This window comes from Coenobita brevimanus, chromosome 24 (assembly GCF_032717465.1).
Source record: "Coenobita brevimanus isolate Jiangsu-jjx chromosome 24, ASM3271746v2, whole genome shotgun sequence".
Lineage (NCBI taxonomy): Eukaryota > Metazoa > Arthropoda > Malacostraca > Decapoda > Coenobitidae > Coenobita > Coenobita brevimanus.
The window spans coordinates 61,229,513-61,246,927 of record NC_136977.1 but is presented as its reverse complement, the minus strand read 5'-3'; the positions used below and the strand labels follow the sequence as shown (position 1 = coordinate 61,246,927).

Genomic DNA, 17,415 nt, shown 5'->3' with positions numbered 1-17,415 from the left:
TCCCTCCCTCACCCCTCATCTACCCCTTCCTCCTCTCTTCCCCCCCACCTCAGTCCCTCTCTTCCCCCCACATAAAGTTGACGAGTACCCCCCCCCCTTTCTCTAGCGGCCATGATTTATACGCGTTTGTAATCTTGCTCAGGCGACGGGCTAGGGTGGGGAGGGGGGAAGGGAGGGAGAGGGGAGGGAAAGGGAGAGACTGAAAGGAGAAGGGGAGGGAAGGGAGGAGAAAGGAAAGAGATGGGTAGGGGAAGGAGAAGGGGAGGAAAAGTAGTGGGGAGGAGAAGGAAGGGAAGGAAAGTGAAAAGAGTGGTGAAGGATGGCTAGGGTGAAGGAATTGGGAAAGAAGAGGATGGATAGGGGTGAGGAGGGGAAGGAGAAAGGGAAGGAAAGGGGGGTAGGGAAAAGAAGGAAGGAAAATCGGGGGGAAAGAAAGGGGAGGGAAAAATAAAGGAGGGGTGGAAAGGGAATGGAGGGCAGAGGAAGAGAAAAATGCTTGGAGGGAAAGAGGTAGGATGAGGTAGAAGAAGGCAGGAAAGGGAAGGAGTGGGAAAGAAGAAGGGAGGAGAAAGAAATGGGAGGGAGGAGAGATAGGAGAAATGGAAGGGAGAGAGAGGGACAGCCACTTCACCTCGAGGTCCTGTTTTATTTCTTCAGGCTGTTTAACTTGGCTAGGTGTGTGTGTGTGTGTGTGTGTGTGTGTGTGTGTGTGTGTGTGTGTGTGTCTGTGTCTGAGTGTTGACCTTGCCCTCTCTGACGTCATCACCCTTAGGTCAACACTCACCACGCCCTCCCTCCTCCCTTCTCCCTCTCCTTTCCCTCACCCCCTCCCTTCTCCCTCTCCTTTCCCTCACCCCCTCCATCCCCTCCTAGAACTTCCTCCCTTCCGCCTTCCGTCCCTGCTTCTGCTTCACTTCCTTTCTCACCTCTGCTTCTCTCTCTCTCTCTCTCTCTCTCTCTCTCTCTCTCTCTCTCTCTCTCCTTCCTTTATTCTTCCCCCCTTCTGTCGACACGCAAAGTAAAGGATAATAGGAAGGAGAGAGAGAGAGAGAAGAAATTACGGAGAGGAGGAGGGGAGAAAGCACTGATGAAAGGGAGAAGGAGAGGGTGGAAGAAATTGGAGGAGGGAAGGAGGAAGAAGAGGGAGGAGGCGAATTAGGGATGGAGGGAAGGCACAGTGGTTTAGGCAGGAGAGAAGGAAGGAGGGGGGGGGGAAGAGAGAAAGAATGAGGAAGAGAAGGGAGGGGAAAGGTAAAGATAAGGAAAAGAAGGGAAGGAGGAGGAGGTGGAAGAGGGATTGATGGAAGCGAAGGAGGGCAGGAGGGAACACGAGAGGAAGAGGGAGGGAAAGAGCGAAGGAGAAGAGGAAGAAAAAAAGAGAGAAGATGGAGGGAAATAAGAGAAGGGAGAAGTGTGAAAATGAAGAAAATTAAAAGAAACAGAGAAAAAAGGAGGGAAGGAGGGATGGAAGAACTAGAAAAGGATGAGAGATGGAAGAGACGAAGACAGGAGAAGTAATTTAAAAGAGGAAAACCAATATAGAAGGAAGAAAATATAGAACGTGAGAGGGTATGAACAAGGCGAGGGAAGGTGGGAGGAAGGGAGGAACTAATGAAGGGAGAGGAAATGCGGAGGAAGGGAGGAAAGAGGAGAGAATGAAATATGGAGGAAGCGAAGGCAGGTATTAGGAAGGAAGGGAAAGAGGGAAGGGAGTAAGAAAGTGTGGGGAAATGGAGGAAGAAAATGAATATGATAAACCTCTTGAGAAGGGAAGAATGAGAGAGAGAGAGAGAGAGAGAGAGAGAGAGAGGGAAATTCAAGGAAGACATGAAGGGAGCGAAGTCAATCAAGGTGACAGGGAAAATAATGGCAGGGGGAACAGGACAGGAAGGGGAAAATGAGGATTGAATCAGGGTTACCTTAGATTGAATTACCTGAAGACCGATGGATTTAGATAGTGTTAGATTAGATAAGACCAGGAGAGGTTGTTAGCCTTTTTTTTTTAATGCAAGAAAGAAGGAACCAAAGGCCAGGAGCCAGCAAAAGTGTTCCCTCCAAGAAAAAAACAGGAACAGGATAACAGAGAGCCAAATTCAAGATCCGTTCATGAGTAGGTATAGTGTGGTTAGGATAGGTTGTAGTGGGGATAAATGGGCTACGTTAAGTTAGATCAGTCTAGATTAGAATAAAATAGGGCAGCTTGGGTTAAGTTGCGTCAAATTTTAAAGGAAAAGGTTAGGTTAGGTCAATTTTGGAAGGGTGAAGAGAGGTCAAGTTAGCTCAGAGTGGGTGGAGTTGGATGCGATTTGGGAAGGTCAGAAAAATTTAGATTGGTTTAGAATTAAGTTAGCATAGAGTAGGTCATGTTTAGTTAGATTAATTTAGATTGAGTTAGAATTAAGTTAACATAGAGGAGGTCGTGTTTAGTTAGATTGATTTGGGAATAGGAATGAATTTGTTAGTTTAGGATGGGGAGGACTTAGCATGGTTCGAAGGCATAGGTTAGGGTTGCTTAGAATATGTTAGTTTGTTTGGTTTTGTGGAGGCTAAAAGAAACGGAGCGAGCGAGCGAGAGAGAGAGAGAGAGAGAGGGAGAGAGAGAGAGGGAGAGAGAGAGAGAGAGAGAGAGAGAGAGAGAGAGAGAGAGGGAGGGAGAAACGGAGGGTAAGACGCCAGGAGGATAAAAAAAAAAAAGGGGGGGATTTTATTGTTAGATCCCCTTCAAGCTTCCTTCCTGTCCCTCCACCTCTCTCTCTCTCTCTCTCTCTCTCTCTCTCTCTCTCTCCATTCTCACGTAATCACTCCTATCTTTTCTACAAACTAATTTCAAGAGTTTGAGAGAGAGAGAGAGAGAGAGAGAGGAGGGGGAATTGAAAATCATATTGCGTTTCTCTTACCACCACTACCACAGCCGGTGAGATTGTAGTTGTAGTAGTAGAATTAGTAGTAGTAGTAGTGGTTGTTGTTGTTAAATGATGGTTGTTGTTATACTGGTGGTAAGAGTAGTAGTCGTGGTATGGTAATAGAAATAGTAGTAGTAGTAACAGTAGCCTAGTAGTAGTAGTAGTAGTAATAGGTTAGTAGCAGTAGTCGTTTGTGGTCTAGAGTTAATGGGAGAGCGGAAGTTGGTTCAGGTGCGTGTCTGATTGTGTGTACGTGTGTGTGTGTGTGTGTGTGTGTGTGTGTGTGTGTGTCGTGGTTGCGTGAGTGCGTTAATTTGCGTGCGTGTGTCTTTAGGCTTCCCTCTGGTGCCGTTAACACTACTCTAAGGTCGTAACACGAAGGAGTGGTGGGGGAAGAAAGTAGCGCAGGAGGAGGAAGATAATGAAGATGGAGGAGAGAGAGAGAGAGAGAGAGAATTATCGTCACTTTAATTAATATCAGTAATATGTTAAGTCCCAGTGATAAACAAAATATACGCGACTGCACATTTTTTCGTATCGTTCACCATATTGCTGTGTGTGTGTGTGTGTGTGTGTGTGTGTGTGTGTGTGTGTGTGTGTGTGTGTTTTCCTGCTCTCCAGACGATTTATTTCTACTCACAGACGGTCTTGTATACTGGAGAGGTTAGACTATCTCCTTTAACCTCGCCACTCCCTAAACAGTTCCTTTTCTCAGGCTATTTTCCGACGATTTTATTCAGCTTAAGGTGGATTTTTCCTGGCGTTGAGCTTAACCCCCTCAGAACTGTAACTTTTAATTTTAAGTAGCCATGTTAGACGATTTTCTTCAGCTTAAGTGAGATGTTATTGTGAAGAGGTTAATGAAGACTGTAACATCAAAATTCTCTTGTTCGAAAATTCTACTGTAATCTGAATAAAATACTACTACTACTACCGCTACTACTACTACTACTACTACTACTACTACTACTACTACTGCTACTAAAAAATATTGTACAAAAGAGGGTACAATATTGAAGGCGTTACTGTTCTGCCATTATTTTTTTTACAGCATCGTATTTTACTGATTTAGCGGTTTATTCCCTTGTACGTAGCAGTGTTGTTGTTCTCTAGTATGACCCAGTATATTTTCCTTGGTATATCGGTATCTCTGCACAGTCATATGTATACGAGGCACTATATCGCTTCTGTATACTTCAAAAATAGCTACTTTGTATACGAGTCACTGTATAATATGTATGTCTCTGCACACCGTCACTGTTTATTCCACTCACTGTATCGGCTTCGTATATTCCTGTATATCGGCACTTTGCATAGCTCACTGTATCGTTATTGTGTAAATGTGTCACCGTCGTCTTCGTATCGCTACCCATCACAGTTTTTTTATGTCACTATATCGTGTGTGTATATCCGTGCACTATATATATCGCCTCTGTATTTCTAAACATATGTGAATTCACTAACCTTGTGTTATCTCTACACATATATGGGTTGCTATTATATATCACATGTGTATATATCTATTTATATATTGATTCTGTAACTATATATATCGTCAGTTTTTGTATGGGTGATTATCGTTTGTTTTAAACTCCACATCTCGTCAGTTTATAAAAAGAAAAAAAGTACTATATAGGTTTTATCTCTCTATCTATCTGTCTGTCTCAACCTCTGTCTGTCTCTCTACATATACACACACATCGTCCCTTCGTATACGGGTTACTGTATATCCCCGTATGTCTGTATATCGCTGCTCGTCGTCAGTTAGTATGCAGGCTGCTATATCGTCTGCCCTCCAAATTGTCACTGTATATTTCCCCGTGTGTGTGTGTGTGTGTGTGTGTGTGTTATAATCTGTGTTCATGATTTATTGTTCATGATCTGCTTGTGTTTATTGTCTTGTGTGTTTGTCTTCAGGACCGATTTGTATTAATAAATCATTTTTTTCTTTCTTTATGATTGGTGTGTTTATTATGTGTTTATGATCAATGTGTCTTAATTTGTGTGTTTATGATTTATGTTTATGATCTGGTTTGTGGATATAGGTTGTTTATGCCGTGTGGTTAGTTTATATAATGAAAGCGGGCAGATTGTCATTCGGTGTGTGTGTGTGTGTGTGTGTGTGTGTGTGTGTGTGTGTGTGTGTGTGTGTGTGTGTGTGTGTGGCATCAGGGACCGCCGTTGCTCTGACACCGCCATCACATTTGTTGACACGAGGCCTGGGAATGGTCCACTATCCCTCCACCTTCTCTTCCCCTCCTTCCCCTCTCCATTTCCCCCTCTCCTTTCCCCTCCCCATTTCCCCCTCTCCTTTCCCCTCCCCATCCCCTTCTCCCTTCTCTTCCCTCTCCCGTTCCCCTTCCCCCACTCACTCCCCCATTCCCCTCCCTTACCATTCCTCCTACCCCAGTCTTACCTTCAGCCAGCTGCTTTGTCTTCCTCCCTTTCTCTCATCAACCTTTCCCACTCTCCCTTCGACCTTCCTTCCCCCTTCCCTCAGCTTCCCTCCTGCACAGGACATTAATCCCCCTCACTTGAGCCTTCCTCTCTTCCCTCACCTTCCACTCATCCAGGTTTCCCTCCTTTCCCTCCCACCCCCCTCCTCCTCCTCCTCCTCACAGTTTTCCTGCCTATCCCCACCTGGGTTTTTCCGCTCTTCAATTTCCTCCTCCCCCTCCTCCATTTTCCTCCTTGGCTACTTTGAACCCTCAATCTCTTCCTACTTCCACCAGCCCCCCCCCCCTCTCTCTCTCTGTCTCTCTTTCATATTGGTCCACCGTTCTCTCCCCTCTCGTCTGTAGTGGAGGGGTGGAAGTGTAGACATGAGTTGATGGGATTGGAAAGGGAGGAGGGTGATAGCATTAAAACAGAGGAAATAGCGTGGAAGGATGGAACGGGGAGGGAAAGCGAGTGCAGAGGCAAGAGAAGGTAGGATAAACAGTGGGGGAAAAAAGGAAATTGATAAGAACAGTATGAAAGGCGAAGTGGGGAAAAATGATTGGGAACGGAGAGGAAAACACGATAAAGGTGTAAAGAAGAGAGATAATATCAGAGAAATGAAAGTGCGAAAGCGAAAGTAAAGAGGAAGGCAATAGCAGAGGAGAAAAAATAGCGGGAGGAAATGTGCAAGTAAAAAAGAGTTGAGTACGAAAGTGAAAGGAAACAGGAAGGGAGGGGGAGATGACAGCGAGTGACTAGGGGACGAAAATGTAATAAAAACAAAAAATACAAACACAAAAATATAAAAGAGAAGCAGGGGAAAGGAGAGGTGGTGAAAAAGGGAGGGGGGAGGGGGAGACGACAGCGAATGACAAAGGGACGTAAATGTAATGAAAACAAGAAAGTACAAATACAAAGAGAAGTAGGAGGAAGCAGAGGGGGGATGGGAAATGAGAAAATGAAAGGGAGGGAGGACAAATAGATGAAAATGTTTTAAGCCCGTCTCACACAACACTCGTGTCTGTTTACATCACCACCCTTGGGCTGTTCCAAGAAGCCACCCTCCTCCCCGTTCCCGTCCTTCCCCACTCCCGCCTCGCGCGCATTTGGAGCTTCCCGGCATTCTTATTTTGTTTATTTTTATTATGTTGTTTCTGGCTCGAGATGCGCCTGGAGATTTGGATAATGTTGACAAAAAGAACGTATGAGGGAATTGTAGTTGAGAGATGGAGAGTGGGGGAAAGGGAAGAAAACATGACACGGAAGAGTTAGAGCAAAGTGCGTTGTCAGAAAATTAGAGTAAACTACGGTATATGAACTGAATACAAGAGAGAGAGAGAGAGAGAGAGAGAAACAAAAATCTCAGTGGCCCCTCTTCCCTGGTAGTGCACTTCCGTCTCCCCCCCCCCCCCCGCCTGTGCCGCCGTCTGGAGTGTATTGGACACAAAGGATGAAAGGAGGCCAGGCTGACAAGGGGAGTCCTACTCACACACACACACACACACACACACACACACACACACGTAGAAATGTATGTATGCCTTTCTCGTACTTCATCTGTCACTCACCCCTTCTTTCATCCATATTCTTCTCCCTTTGTTTTCTCCGTATCCCTTTCATGTGCCTCCTCCCTTCGTCTCTCTCTCTCTCTCTCTCTCTCCCTCTCTCTCTCTCTCTCACAGCCAATACAAGTCCTATTCATTACCTGTATTTTTACCTGTCCACACCTCCAAGCCTACTGTACTATTATTCCCCGCCTCTACACTGGTAACCTACACAAAACTTAGGAGGGATGTCAACACTGTCATTTTTAGCTGCTGTAGGAAAGGGAAACACGATTTACTCATGCACTATAGCTGTCTATCTATCAGCCTACTTATTTGCCGTTCTGTCTATATCTGTCTGTCTTTATTTATCAGTTTTTGTAATGCCCCATCCCATATTTCATCTAGGTTGGCTGCGAGAAATTTACCTTCACCCCTCGCCATTTTCTTCCATCGTCAACTTCTTCAGTGTTGCAGGTCGTCTTTAAATTAAATAAAATGATGTGGTGGTCGCAAGAATGAAGTAGCAAGGAGTAAGGAGTTTCCAGACAGTCTCTAAGCCATTTCCGACAACAGTTCTTCCTTGATGGTTATAAAATCATACGGAAGTGCTGAGAATAGAAATCTGAATACTTTCTTCCTGACTAGATCTTAATGCCGTACATTTGTTTACTTGTATATGTCTGTCCGTCTGTTTATCTCTGGCCTGTTTATTTCTCTGTTTATCTCTGTTTATAAATAGCCAGATGCCTTGATTCCGTGTAACTGCCCTCCTCCATTACGCTGCCCTGCCTCCAACTTATCACCCCCATTCATATACCTCCATCTCATCTTCAGTCTCCTTCTCTCCGCCACCACGTCACCTGTAGACGCTATCCTATTCAATTAACTCAGCTGGAAGGATGTTTGTATTAAATGTATTATATTGTCAGTGTATATTCAATCTTGTATAGCTGTATCCAAGGTTTAATACAAACACAGCATCACGTAGGCTGCAGGCTAACACACACACACACACACACACACACACACACACACACACACACACACACACACACACACACCCTTTGTCGTGAGAGTGGCCCCGCTTTGATCACACACCCGGACTTTGATCTCCATGTTGGCTTTGATTTTGACTCGGGGTTATGACTCTGGGGATTCCATTTTGAGGCCCCCTGTTTTGAACCCCCCTCTCCCCCTGTTTTGAACCCCTCCCCCCCTGTTTTGAACCCCTTCCCTGTGTTTTGAACCCCCCTCTCCCCGTGTTTTGAACCCCTCCCCCGTTTTTAACTCCTCCCCCCTGTTTTGAACCTCCTCTTTTGAACCCCCCTCTCTGTTTTGAACCCCCCCTTCCCTGTTTTGAACCCCCTCCCTGTTTTGAACCCCCCCTTCCCTGTTTTGAACCCTCCTTCCCTGTTTTGAACCCCTCCCCTTCCCTGTTTTGAACCCTCCTTCCCTGTTTTGAACCCCCCTCCCTGTTTTGAACATTTTCTCCTCGAACAGCTCCTTCCCTTTTGAACATTTTTCCTCGATCCCTTCCCACCTTTTGAACCCACCTACTCAAACCCCACCTTCCCACTTGAACACTCCTTGAACCCCCCCCCCTCCCTTTTGAAGAATACCTCCTAGAACCCCTCCCCTCCTGTTGAACACTACCGCCTTGACCCCTTCCTTCATTTTTGAACACCAGGTTCTAGAACCTATCCTCTCCCTGAACCTCGTCCCCCCGCATTTCCTTCCCTTTAAACACTACTTCCTTGAACGCTCCCTCTTTGACACCGTCGCCTCCTCCCTCCCTCCCTCCCTTTCGAATATTGCGTCCTTGAACTCCACATCCTCCACCCCCTCCCCTTTGAACTCCACATCTTTGAATCCCTCTCCCTTTGAACTCCACATCCTTGAACCGCCTTTTTAATTCCACATCTTCGAACCCCCCTTTTGAACTCCACATCCTCGAACCCCCCTTTTAACTCCACATCCTCGATCCTTCCACTTTGAACTCCACATTTCGAACCCCCCCTCCCTTTGAACTCCACATCCTTGAACCCCCATTTTAACTCCACATCTTCCAACCCTTCTTTTGAACTCCACATCTCTGAACCCCCCTCTCTTTGAACTCCACATCCTTGAACCTATTTTTTTACTCCACATCTTCGAACCCTTCTTTTGAACTCCACATCTTTGAACGCCCCCTCCCTTTGAATTCCACATCCTTGAACCCCCTTTTCTACTCCACATCTTCGAACCCCCATCTTAACACCACATCCTCGATCCTTCCTCTTTGAACTCCACATCCTTGAACCTCCACTCCTTTGAACACCACATCCTTGAACCCTTCTTTTGAATTCCACGTCCTTGAACCCTTCTTTTGAATTCCACGTCCTTGAACCCTTCTTTTGAATTCCACATCCTTGAACCCTTCTTTTGAATTCCACATCCTTGAACCCTTCTATTGAATTCCACATCCTTGAACCCTTCTATTGAATTCCACATCCTTGAACGCCCCTTTTTGAACTCCACATCCTCGATCCTTTATCCCCCAAGCCCAACTTTCGATCAGGACGACTGTTTTCTTTGACCCTCCGTTTTCCCTATCAGTAGACGAAGGAATATTGGGATGACTATAGTATTTCTTCATGGCGATCTTTTATTTCACTCTCTGCTCGATTTATTTTAGCATATGGGCGATTTTTTTCGTACTGATTGAGTTAAGAAAAATCTCCAGTTACCAGTGCAGTACCATGTCTTTCATATTTACTCTCTATCTCCAGACGAGAATATATTGCTAAGGGGAGACCTGTAGGAGTGAAGGGGACCAATGGGCAAGAGGTTGGGGGGGGAAGTGGAGTAACTGTTATTTGATAAATACACACTGTAGTCTGTTATTTGGTACACTTAGAATAGGAAAGATCTGTGGTATTGAAGTGCATGGTAAGTGGGCAGTAAACTGAGTGAAAATTGAGTGACGTTATATAGCCTTTTATTTTTGAATGTATGCTTGATTCTCTGCAACAAGTAAAACAGAGTCACTACTAAATGAGACAACTTGTATATGTTTGTGTCATATCACACATCATCACTAATTAAAGCATCAAGCGCATGAAAATAGATTATGACTTATTTGGTAAACTGTCATTCCAGATCACAGTTAAATGAGATTTCTTTTAATTACCTCGGTCTCATGCTGATGTGAATTTATGTGGTGATACCGTGATTAGCAATAACGGCACTGGGATTCTAATTAACTCGTGTCAGTAAGCCTCGTAATTATGTGCATAGTATCAACCTGTTCTGAAAAAGAAATTATGACTTATCAACACACACACACACACACACACACACACACACACACACACACACACACTATCTATCTATCTATCTATCTATTGCCAGACGCCTCAATCCCGTTTGGGGTGGCCACAAACAAATCGCCTCCAAGTCGCCCTGTCCCCCGCCATTTCACTGCCCTGCTCCCAACTCACACCCCCCTCTCTCATATACCTCTCCACCCCATCCTTCCATCTCATCCTCGGCCTCCCCCTCCCTCTTCCCCCCTCCACCTCACTCACATACACTCTCTTCGTCAGTCTTTCACCCTCCATCCTCTCCACATGGCCAAACCACCTCAGTGTGTTCCTCATAACGCTTCCTATCACATCCACATCCACACCACAACGCTCCTTTATATCCTCATTCGTCAGCCTGTCTCTCCACGTGACTCCACAGGCTCCTCTTAAATAACTCATTTCCACTGCTCTCACTCTTGACTTGTGTCCTTCCAACAATGTCCAAGCTTCACTTCCGTACGTTAGAGTTGGTATCACAATACTGTCATGTAGTAACTTTTTCACTTCCATGCTCACTTCCCTGTTTCTTATCACTGCTTTCAAGGAACCAGCAACCTTTCTTCCCTGCTGTACCCTTTCAAGCACTTCACCCTCAAACCTCCATCCTTACTCATCACACTACCCAAATACTTAAACGTACTCACATTTTCCAATTCCTCACCATCTAACCTCGCTGTACATTCACTAACTTCACCTCTCTCAAAGACCATCACTTTACTCTTCCCTACATTCACCTTTAGGTTCCGTTTCTTACACACTCTCTCAAACTCATCCACCAAGCCTTGCAGCTCCCCTTCGTCTTCACTCAACAACACAGTATCATCTGCAAACAACAGTACAGGGAGTTTCCAAACACTATCCTCTCTCACCAGGGCCACTCCAACATCCACTACCCTACCTTGTACCTCTTTTATTACCCCATCCATGTACAGATTGAACAACCATGGAGACATGACACATCCCTGTTTCAACCCAACTTTCAAAGAGAAAAATTCACTTAGTTCACCATCCACATGCACTGCAGCCTTCGCACCATCGTACATACTCTTCACAGCATTCAACAACTTCCCATCTACTCCATATATTCTTAACACTTTCCACAATCCTTGTCTATCCACCCTGTCATATGCTTTCTCCAAATCCATGAAAGCCGCATACAACTTCTTTCCCTTCTCTAGAAACTTTTCCACTAAAGATCTAAGAATGAATATCTGATCTACACAACCTCTTCCCTTCCTAAAGCCTCCCTGTTCTTCTCCAACTAATTTCTCTGTTCTTTCTCTAACTCTATCTATAAGTATCCTACCATACACTTTTCCTATTATACTAAGAAGACAAATGCCCCTATGATTACCACACACTTCTTTTTCCCCTTTTCCTTTGTACAAGGGAATAATTATACCTGACTTCCAATCCTCCGGGACTCTACCTTCCTCCCAGGCCAACTCGTGTCAGTAAGCCTCGTAATTATGTGCATAGTATCAACCTGTTCTGAAAAAGAAATTATGACTTATCAACACACACACACACACACACACACACTATATATATATATATATATATATATATATATATATAGAGAGAGAGAGAGAGAGAGAGAGAGAGAGAGAGAGAGAGAGAGTTCATTTTTGAGCTCGTTTCCCCCAATTGTTTACTAACGTAGTTGTCACCACCAGGCGGCGTCGGGAACGGTATGCAGGAGGGCGGCGACGGCGACCACCGCGTCCGCATTAGTCAGGTACAGTGTCTTCTTCCTTTATTTTTCTATTACTTTATTATTTATTGTATTTTACAGGTTTAATAAAATATATAATTTTTTTTTTTACTATTTTTTTTTTCTGACTGATGCTGGGGTTATGTTAAGTTTGTATGATTTATTAATTTGCTTTGTCGCGGGAACATTCTGCTAATGATTTTCCGTTCCATTGTTCTCCATTTTCTCTTTGTTGGTTAATTAACAGTCAGCATCTTCCTTCTCCCCCTCCCCCTCATCCCCCCCCCCCCGCTTTTTTCAGTTATTCATTTGATTAGTTCCGCTGTGTCGTCACTGCCACATCATATTTGCACTTTTATGAGCTTTCATTTATCAGAATTCGTAATTGGTTGAATTCTCCTCTCTCCCCTTTCGTTCGTTTTCTTTTACCTTTAAACTCCATGTCGGGTATTCTTATTTCAGTCAGTCTGTTTCGTTTATCATCTGTTTCATGTTCGTCTCCCGTTTTTGTTCATCAAATCTTCCAGGGTTCTTGTTTTCATATTTCCATGTTTCATTTCTCTCAGTATATTGCCTTGTCTGTTTCATACTGGTTTCCCCTCTTGTTCGTCACCTACATTCAGTTTTCTTTCAGCTTATTTCCCTGTCAGATATTATGTCTTCATTTAATTTGTCTTTGGTATTACTTCTGCATATCCTGTCATTGGTCACTTATTTACCGGATCCTTCCTTTTTTTCTCATTTTGCAAACTAACCTTTTTTTATATTTAAAATCTGCGTTTGTTTTCCTTCTTAACATGATAATATTAATGTTTTATATTTGTTTTACTTTTTCAAAATATATCCTTAACATGAAAATCTTGCATATAATATTTTGCTTAGATGCATTAGTATAGCTTTTATGCATCAGTTGTTTTACTATGATGATTTTCCTGGTGTTTGGGTGCTATACTTTCTTTTGCCTTTTACAGAAGTTTCATGCTTTGACAATTACAGTTCACCTAATTATTGTTCTTGGTGTCTTTTATTAACCATCCTTTTATTTCAGTCTTTTCATATTGAACTTTATCATGTTTTCTTTATTGATTAATATTATCTCCCTCAGTTAACTCTATAATTTTGTTCTTTATTGATTTTCATGTCAATGTCATTTTACAAACCGAGCTGCATCCATCATTCCTTTAAGTAATATGGCTTTTTTACCATTTAATTTTCAGGCTCTTTGATTTAGAAGACTTTCGTTCCACCTCCAGTTTCGTCATTCACTTCTCAACTAATTATAAATCTTTTTCACGCTTCTTAATCATTATTATATCAGTCTCATTTGATTTCCCGGTGCATCTGAAGCTCTTATAAGCAAACCACCTTTATATATTTATTTACTTATTACTGGTTATGTTTACAATTTCTCCCTTATCATCCTAAGCTCTGGCGGTATCTCTGAATCAGGTAATGTATGATTTTTATGTTTATGTTTACGCTAAAGTTCCACGGAGTATTTAGTTACCCTTAACAGAAAACGGTAAGTGTTCTGCTTACATTCGTTGGTGTTGTTTACCAGTTTAATCCATTGGCAACGGTGATGGTTTGATTTTGTTTATACCTCGGATTCGCAGACGATTTATTTACGATTTTGTTTACGTAAATGTTCTGGGAAGAGTTTGGTTTCTTGTATGTCAGACAGAAACGGTAAGTGTTGAGTTTACATTAGTTGGTGTTTTTAGGTGTGTTATCCCTAAGATTCGATGATCTTTTCGTTTTCATTTTGCTGCTTCCACACAGTTTAATTCTGCATAGGAAAGGCCTCTCGTACTGAAGGGATTAATGAAGACTATAACTAAATCCTCCAATCCGAAAATCTCTCCTAATATGATTAAAAGCGTCTGAAAATAGCAAGGTTAAAATGAAAAATACATCATTTGAATTGCAAAGGTTAATATCTATATATTTAATCCCATAGGAAGGTGACTTTTTTTTTTTTTTTTTTTTAAATACCGTTAGACGAATTTTATTGAGTCTTGGTTTGGATCTGTACCTGCAAGTCTTTAAAACGTCACTAAGCCTTCACAGCCATTATTATTATTTTTTTTTTAATATAGATTCTGCTTTAGACCTGCATTTGCTCACCGAGTGACAGATCTTGGAATGAAGCCCTCGAACTGGATATTATGTTATGCCTCTTTGTCTTATTTTTTTTCCCTTCGGTTACATATTATTATTATTATTATTATTATTATTATTATTATTACTTGGTACCTTATTGAGTGGCATAGAAGGCTTCGTATTGCATCTCATCCTTAGCGAGTTATTTTGCATATTACACACAGAATTTCTCCTACAAACTTTTGATGATTATCGATATAGTTTGCATCAATAACATACAAGAGGATATTGAGATGTGCAAAATAAGTAGCAAAGAATGATATGCTACGAAACCTTCAAAGCCACCCAATAATTCTACCCTCAGACGATTTCATTCAGTAGAGAGAATCCATACGTTAAGAGGTTTCCCATAATCTCTGTAACCATTTCAGTGCGACATTCATTCTCACTTAATTTCTTGCGACATTTATTCTTACTTAATTTATTGCGACATTTATTCTTAATTTCATGCTAAATTTATTTTTGCTTAATTTCTTGCGACATTAATTCTTACTTAAACTCTTGCGACATTTATTTTTACTTAATTTCTTGCGACATTTATTCTTACTTAATTTCTTGCGACATTTATTCTTACTTAATTTCTTGCGACATTTATTCTTACTTAATTTCTTGCGACATTTATTCTTAATTTCTTGCGACATTTATTCTTACTTAATTTCCTCTCACTATGTCTAAACCTTTTTCCTCAGTAGAGAGAAACCTTTGCCGCTAATTCTGCTACGTGTTGGCATAAATTATTTTGTTTACCAGGAACAGTCACGGTACGATCACAACATATAATATTGCTCCATTCCCTCTTATGTTAGCGTTTTTTGTGAGTGATGTAAAATTAGTTTAGCAGATTGTAAAGTAATTTGTATAGTTATTTTATTTATTTTAGTGATGAAGGTCAGGTATGTGTAGCCTTAAAAGTCAAGCCCTTCTTCGGTAAACCATTTATGTCATCACACTGGTTTTGCTATCTTTATATATGTATACCTCCACGGCTGTATGTGAAGAAGTTGGCTCTCTGATGTAAGACGTAATACGATTTCTGTGTCAGTGTTTAATATGAAAGGATAAATGGAAGAGAAACCGCCCAAATGTTCTTGACCGAGCACTATGTCGAAGAGCATTTTGCCATTTTGCTGGGAGTGTGTATTCCTCCTCGTATCACACACACACACACACACACACACACACACACACACACACACACACACACACACACACACAACGTAGATATACAGGGCCAAGAGCTATGCTGCAGGAGGTAAAGGGAATGTGTGTGTGTGTGTGTGTGTGTGTGTGTTATCTAATTGCATTTTTACATAATTGAGTGAGGCTCGTAATCATACATTTCTCGAAGTTTCTGAATATTTTTTTGGCACACTGCTTCATTTTGTGACTGGGTACGTGTGTGTGTGTGTGTGTGTGTGTGTGTGTGTGTGTGTGTGTGTGTGTGTGTGTGTGTGTGTGTGTGTATGAGGCTCCCAGGCCTCGTTAGGTCCTCTCGTAACTACCGGACTGCTCGTTACGGCGACCCTTGGCTTACGAGGGGATGGGGGATAGGGAGAATTAGGATGAGGAGAGAGGGAGGGGGAGGGGAATGAGGATGAGGGGTGAGGGAGGGAAGGAAGGAATGAAAAAGAGGGGAGAGGGAGACATGAGGATTGAGAAAAAGGGGAGACGGAGGGTGAAAGTAATGAGAGGGAATGAGAAGTGGAGGGGGAGATGAGGGATTGGGAGGGGAGAGGGTGTGGGGGGGGGGGCGATGGAAGAGTTGGAGGGAGGGATAGGGGAAAGGCTGCTTGGTTGGAGGAAGGGGGAGAGAGGGGTGGAAAGATGAGAGAGAGAGAGAGAGAAGTGAGAAATGAGGAGGGAGGGGGCGTTGAAGGAAGAGGAGAGGTGAGAGTGCGTGTGGGTGTGAAATTGAGGAAGGGGAAGGGGTCAGACAGCTGTACAGTATAATTTGGTAGTGCAAAGAGAGAGAGAGAGAGAGTTATGTAAGCAAGATTTCGTTAATAGGTAGTATGCACGGTATGGAGAAGATCAGGAAATATTGACCCTAGCTGTTCTATACCCTTTTTACTCAAACTTGACCTAAAATTGCCATCTCCCCGTACTGAATACTGAGCTGTAACGAGGGATCAGCACCCGACTATGATGCCAGTCACGAAGAAGTGCTGTGGGTGGAAAGGATGAAGAGCTTAGTATTATATCTCGCTAGTATTATCTCACCCTGCCATTGAGGTACGTAAAACAAACAGGATGACAGTCTAGGCCAAGTTAAGGGAAAGGACTATATAGAGGGTCAGTAGGGATGAGGTTGGTGTTCAGCCTATTTTCTTGCTTTGCTTATTCTCTTAGTTTGACTTCGTGTTCATTTGTTTTGCCGATGAGGAAGGCTGTTGTTATCATCATTATTACTTTATAGCCTTCTTTTTTTTTCCCTGCATCGTCCTTTTTATTATAATCTTGCTGTCTTCTAAGAACTTTATTCAGCTAAGGACAAACTTTTCTAACTAGAGAGGTTAGATAGAGCCTTCATAAATTTCTCCACCCCTAGGCCAATGTGTACGGCTGACTTATATCTGGAAGTAGCAAGCATCTAACCCCTCTGGCTCGAAATGTCACTCCTTAGCTGAATAAAATCGTCTGGAGATAGCAAGAGAGGGAGGCGGTGGCCCGATCGGTAGAGAGGTGGCCTGCGGTCCTACTGGACCCAGGTTCAAATCCCCGCGGGTGCAGGGAACTGTTTAAGGATTTGAATTTCATGTAAAGCAGACTTCCGATCTACCAGAAGACCGTCCGACATCTCGTAAAAATACCCCCGCTAATACCAATACACCAGTCCTGTATGAGGCAGCCCTAGCATGTATTCAATATGGACGGTGGGTGTTAGCGCCAAAGTGGTGACATGTAGAGGTGTATGATATGTTGGAGGACTATTGGGCCTTGGGAGCAGGCTGTGTAGCCTATGCCCAGACTCGAGCATATATATATCTATATATATATATATATATATATATATATATATATATATATATAAAGAGTGGTCCACGTGTAGTGCTTTTCATCTACTCCGATTGGTGCTTTCTTGTGTGTTGTTGGGATGGCTGAGCGTTATGAATGTCAGACTTGTATCTTTTTATTCATTGCATACTACCACTGCCACATCCAGGCCCACACCAGCAGACTGAGCCGCTCCCACAACTTCCAAATAACGTCATGAGTTTCTAGTGTAACGCTGTTTACGACCCACCGTGTATATATGATTTTACTCCCATATTCTGCGTATTTTTAGTTCCCTGGGAGACTTCGTA

General features: G+C 42.9%; 1 protein-coding gene across 14 annotated transcripts in view; it reads left to right on the top strand.

Annotated features, from left to right (window-relative positions):
- LOC145393515 (uncharacterized) overlaps positions 1–17,415 on the top strand; it is a 1,158,665-nt gene that overhangs the window by 976,821 nt on the left and 164,429 nt on the right. For all 14 annotated transcript variants that reach the window (XM_080267654.1, XM_080267659.1, XM_080267660.1 and 11 more), the window contains one exon: positions 11,910–11,971. In XM_080267654.1, coding sequence (XP_080123780.1) covers positions 11,910–11,971 — 62 coding nt within the window. The remainder of the gene's footprint in view (positions 1–11,909; positions 11,972–17,415) is intronic.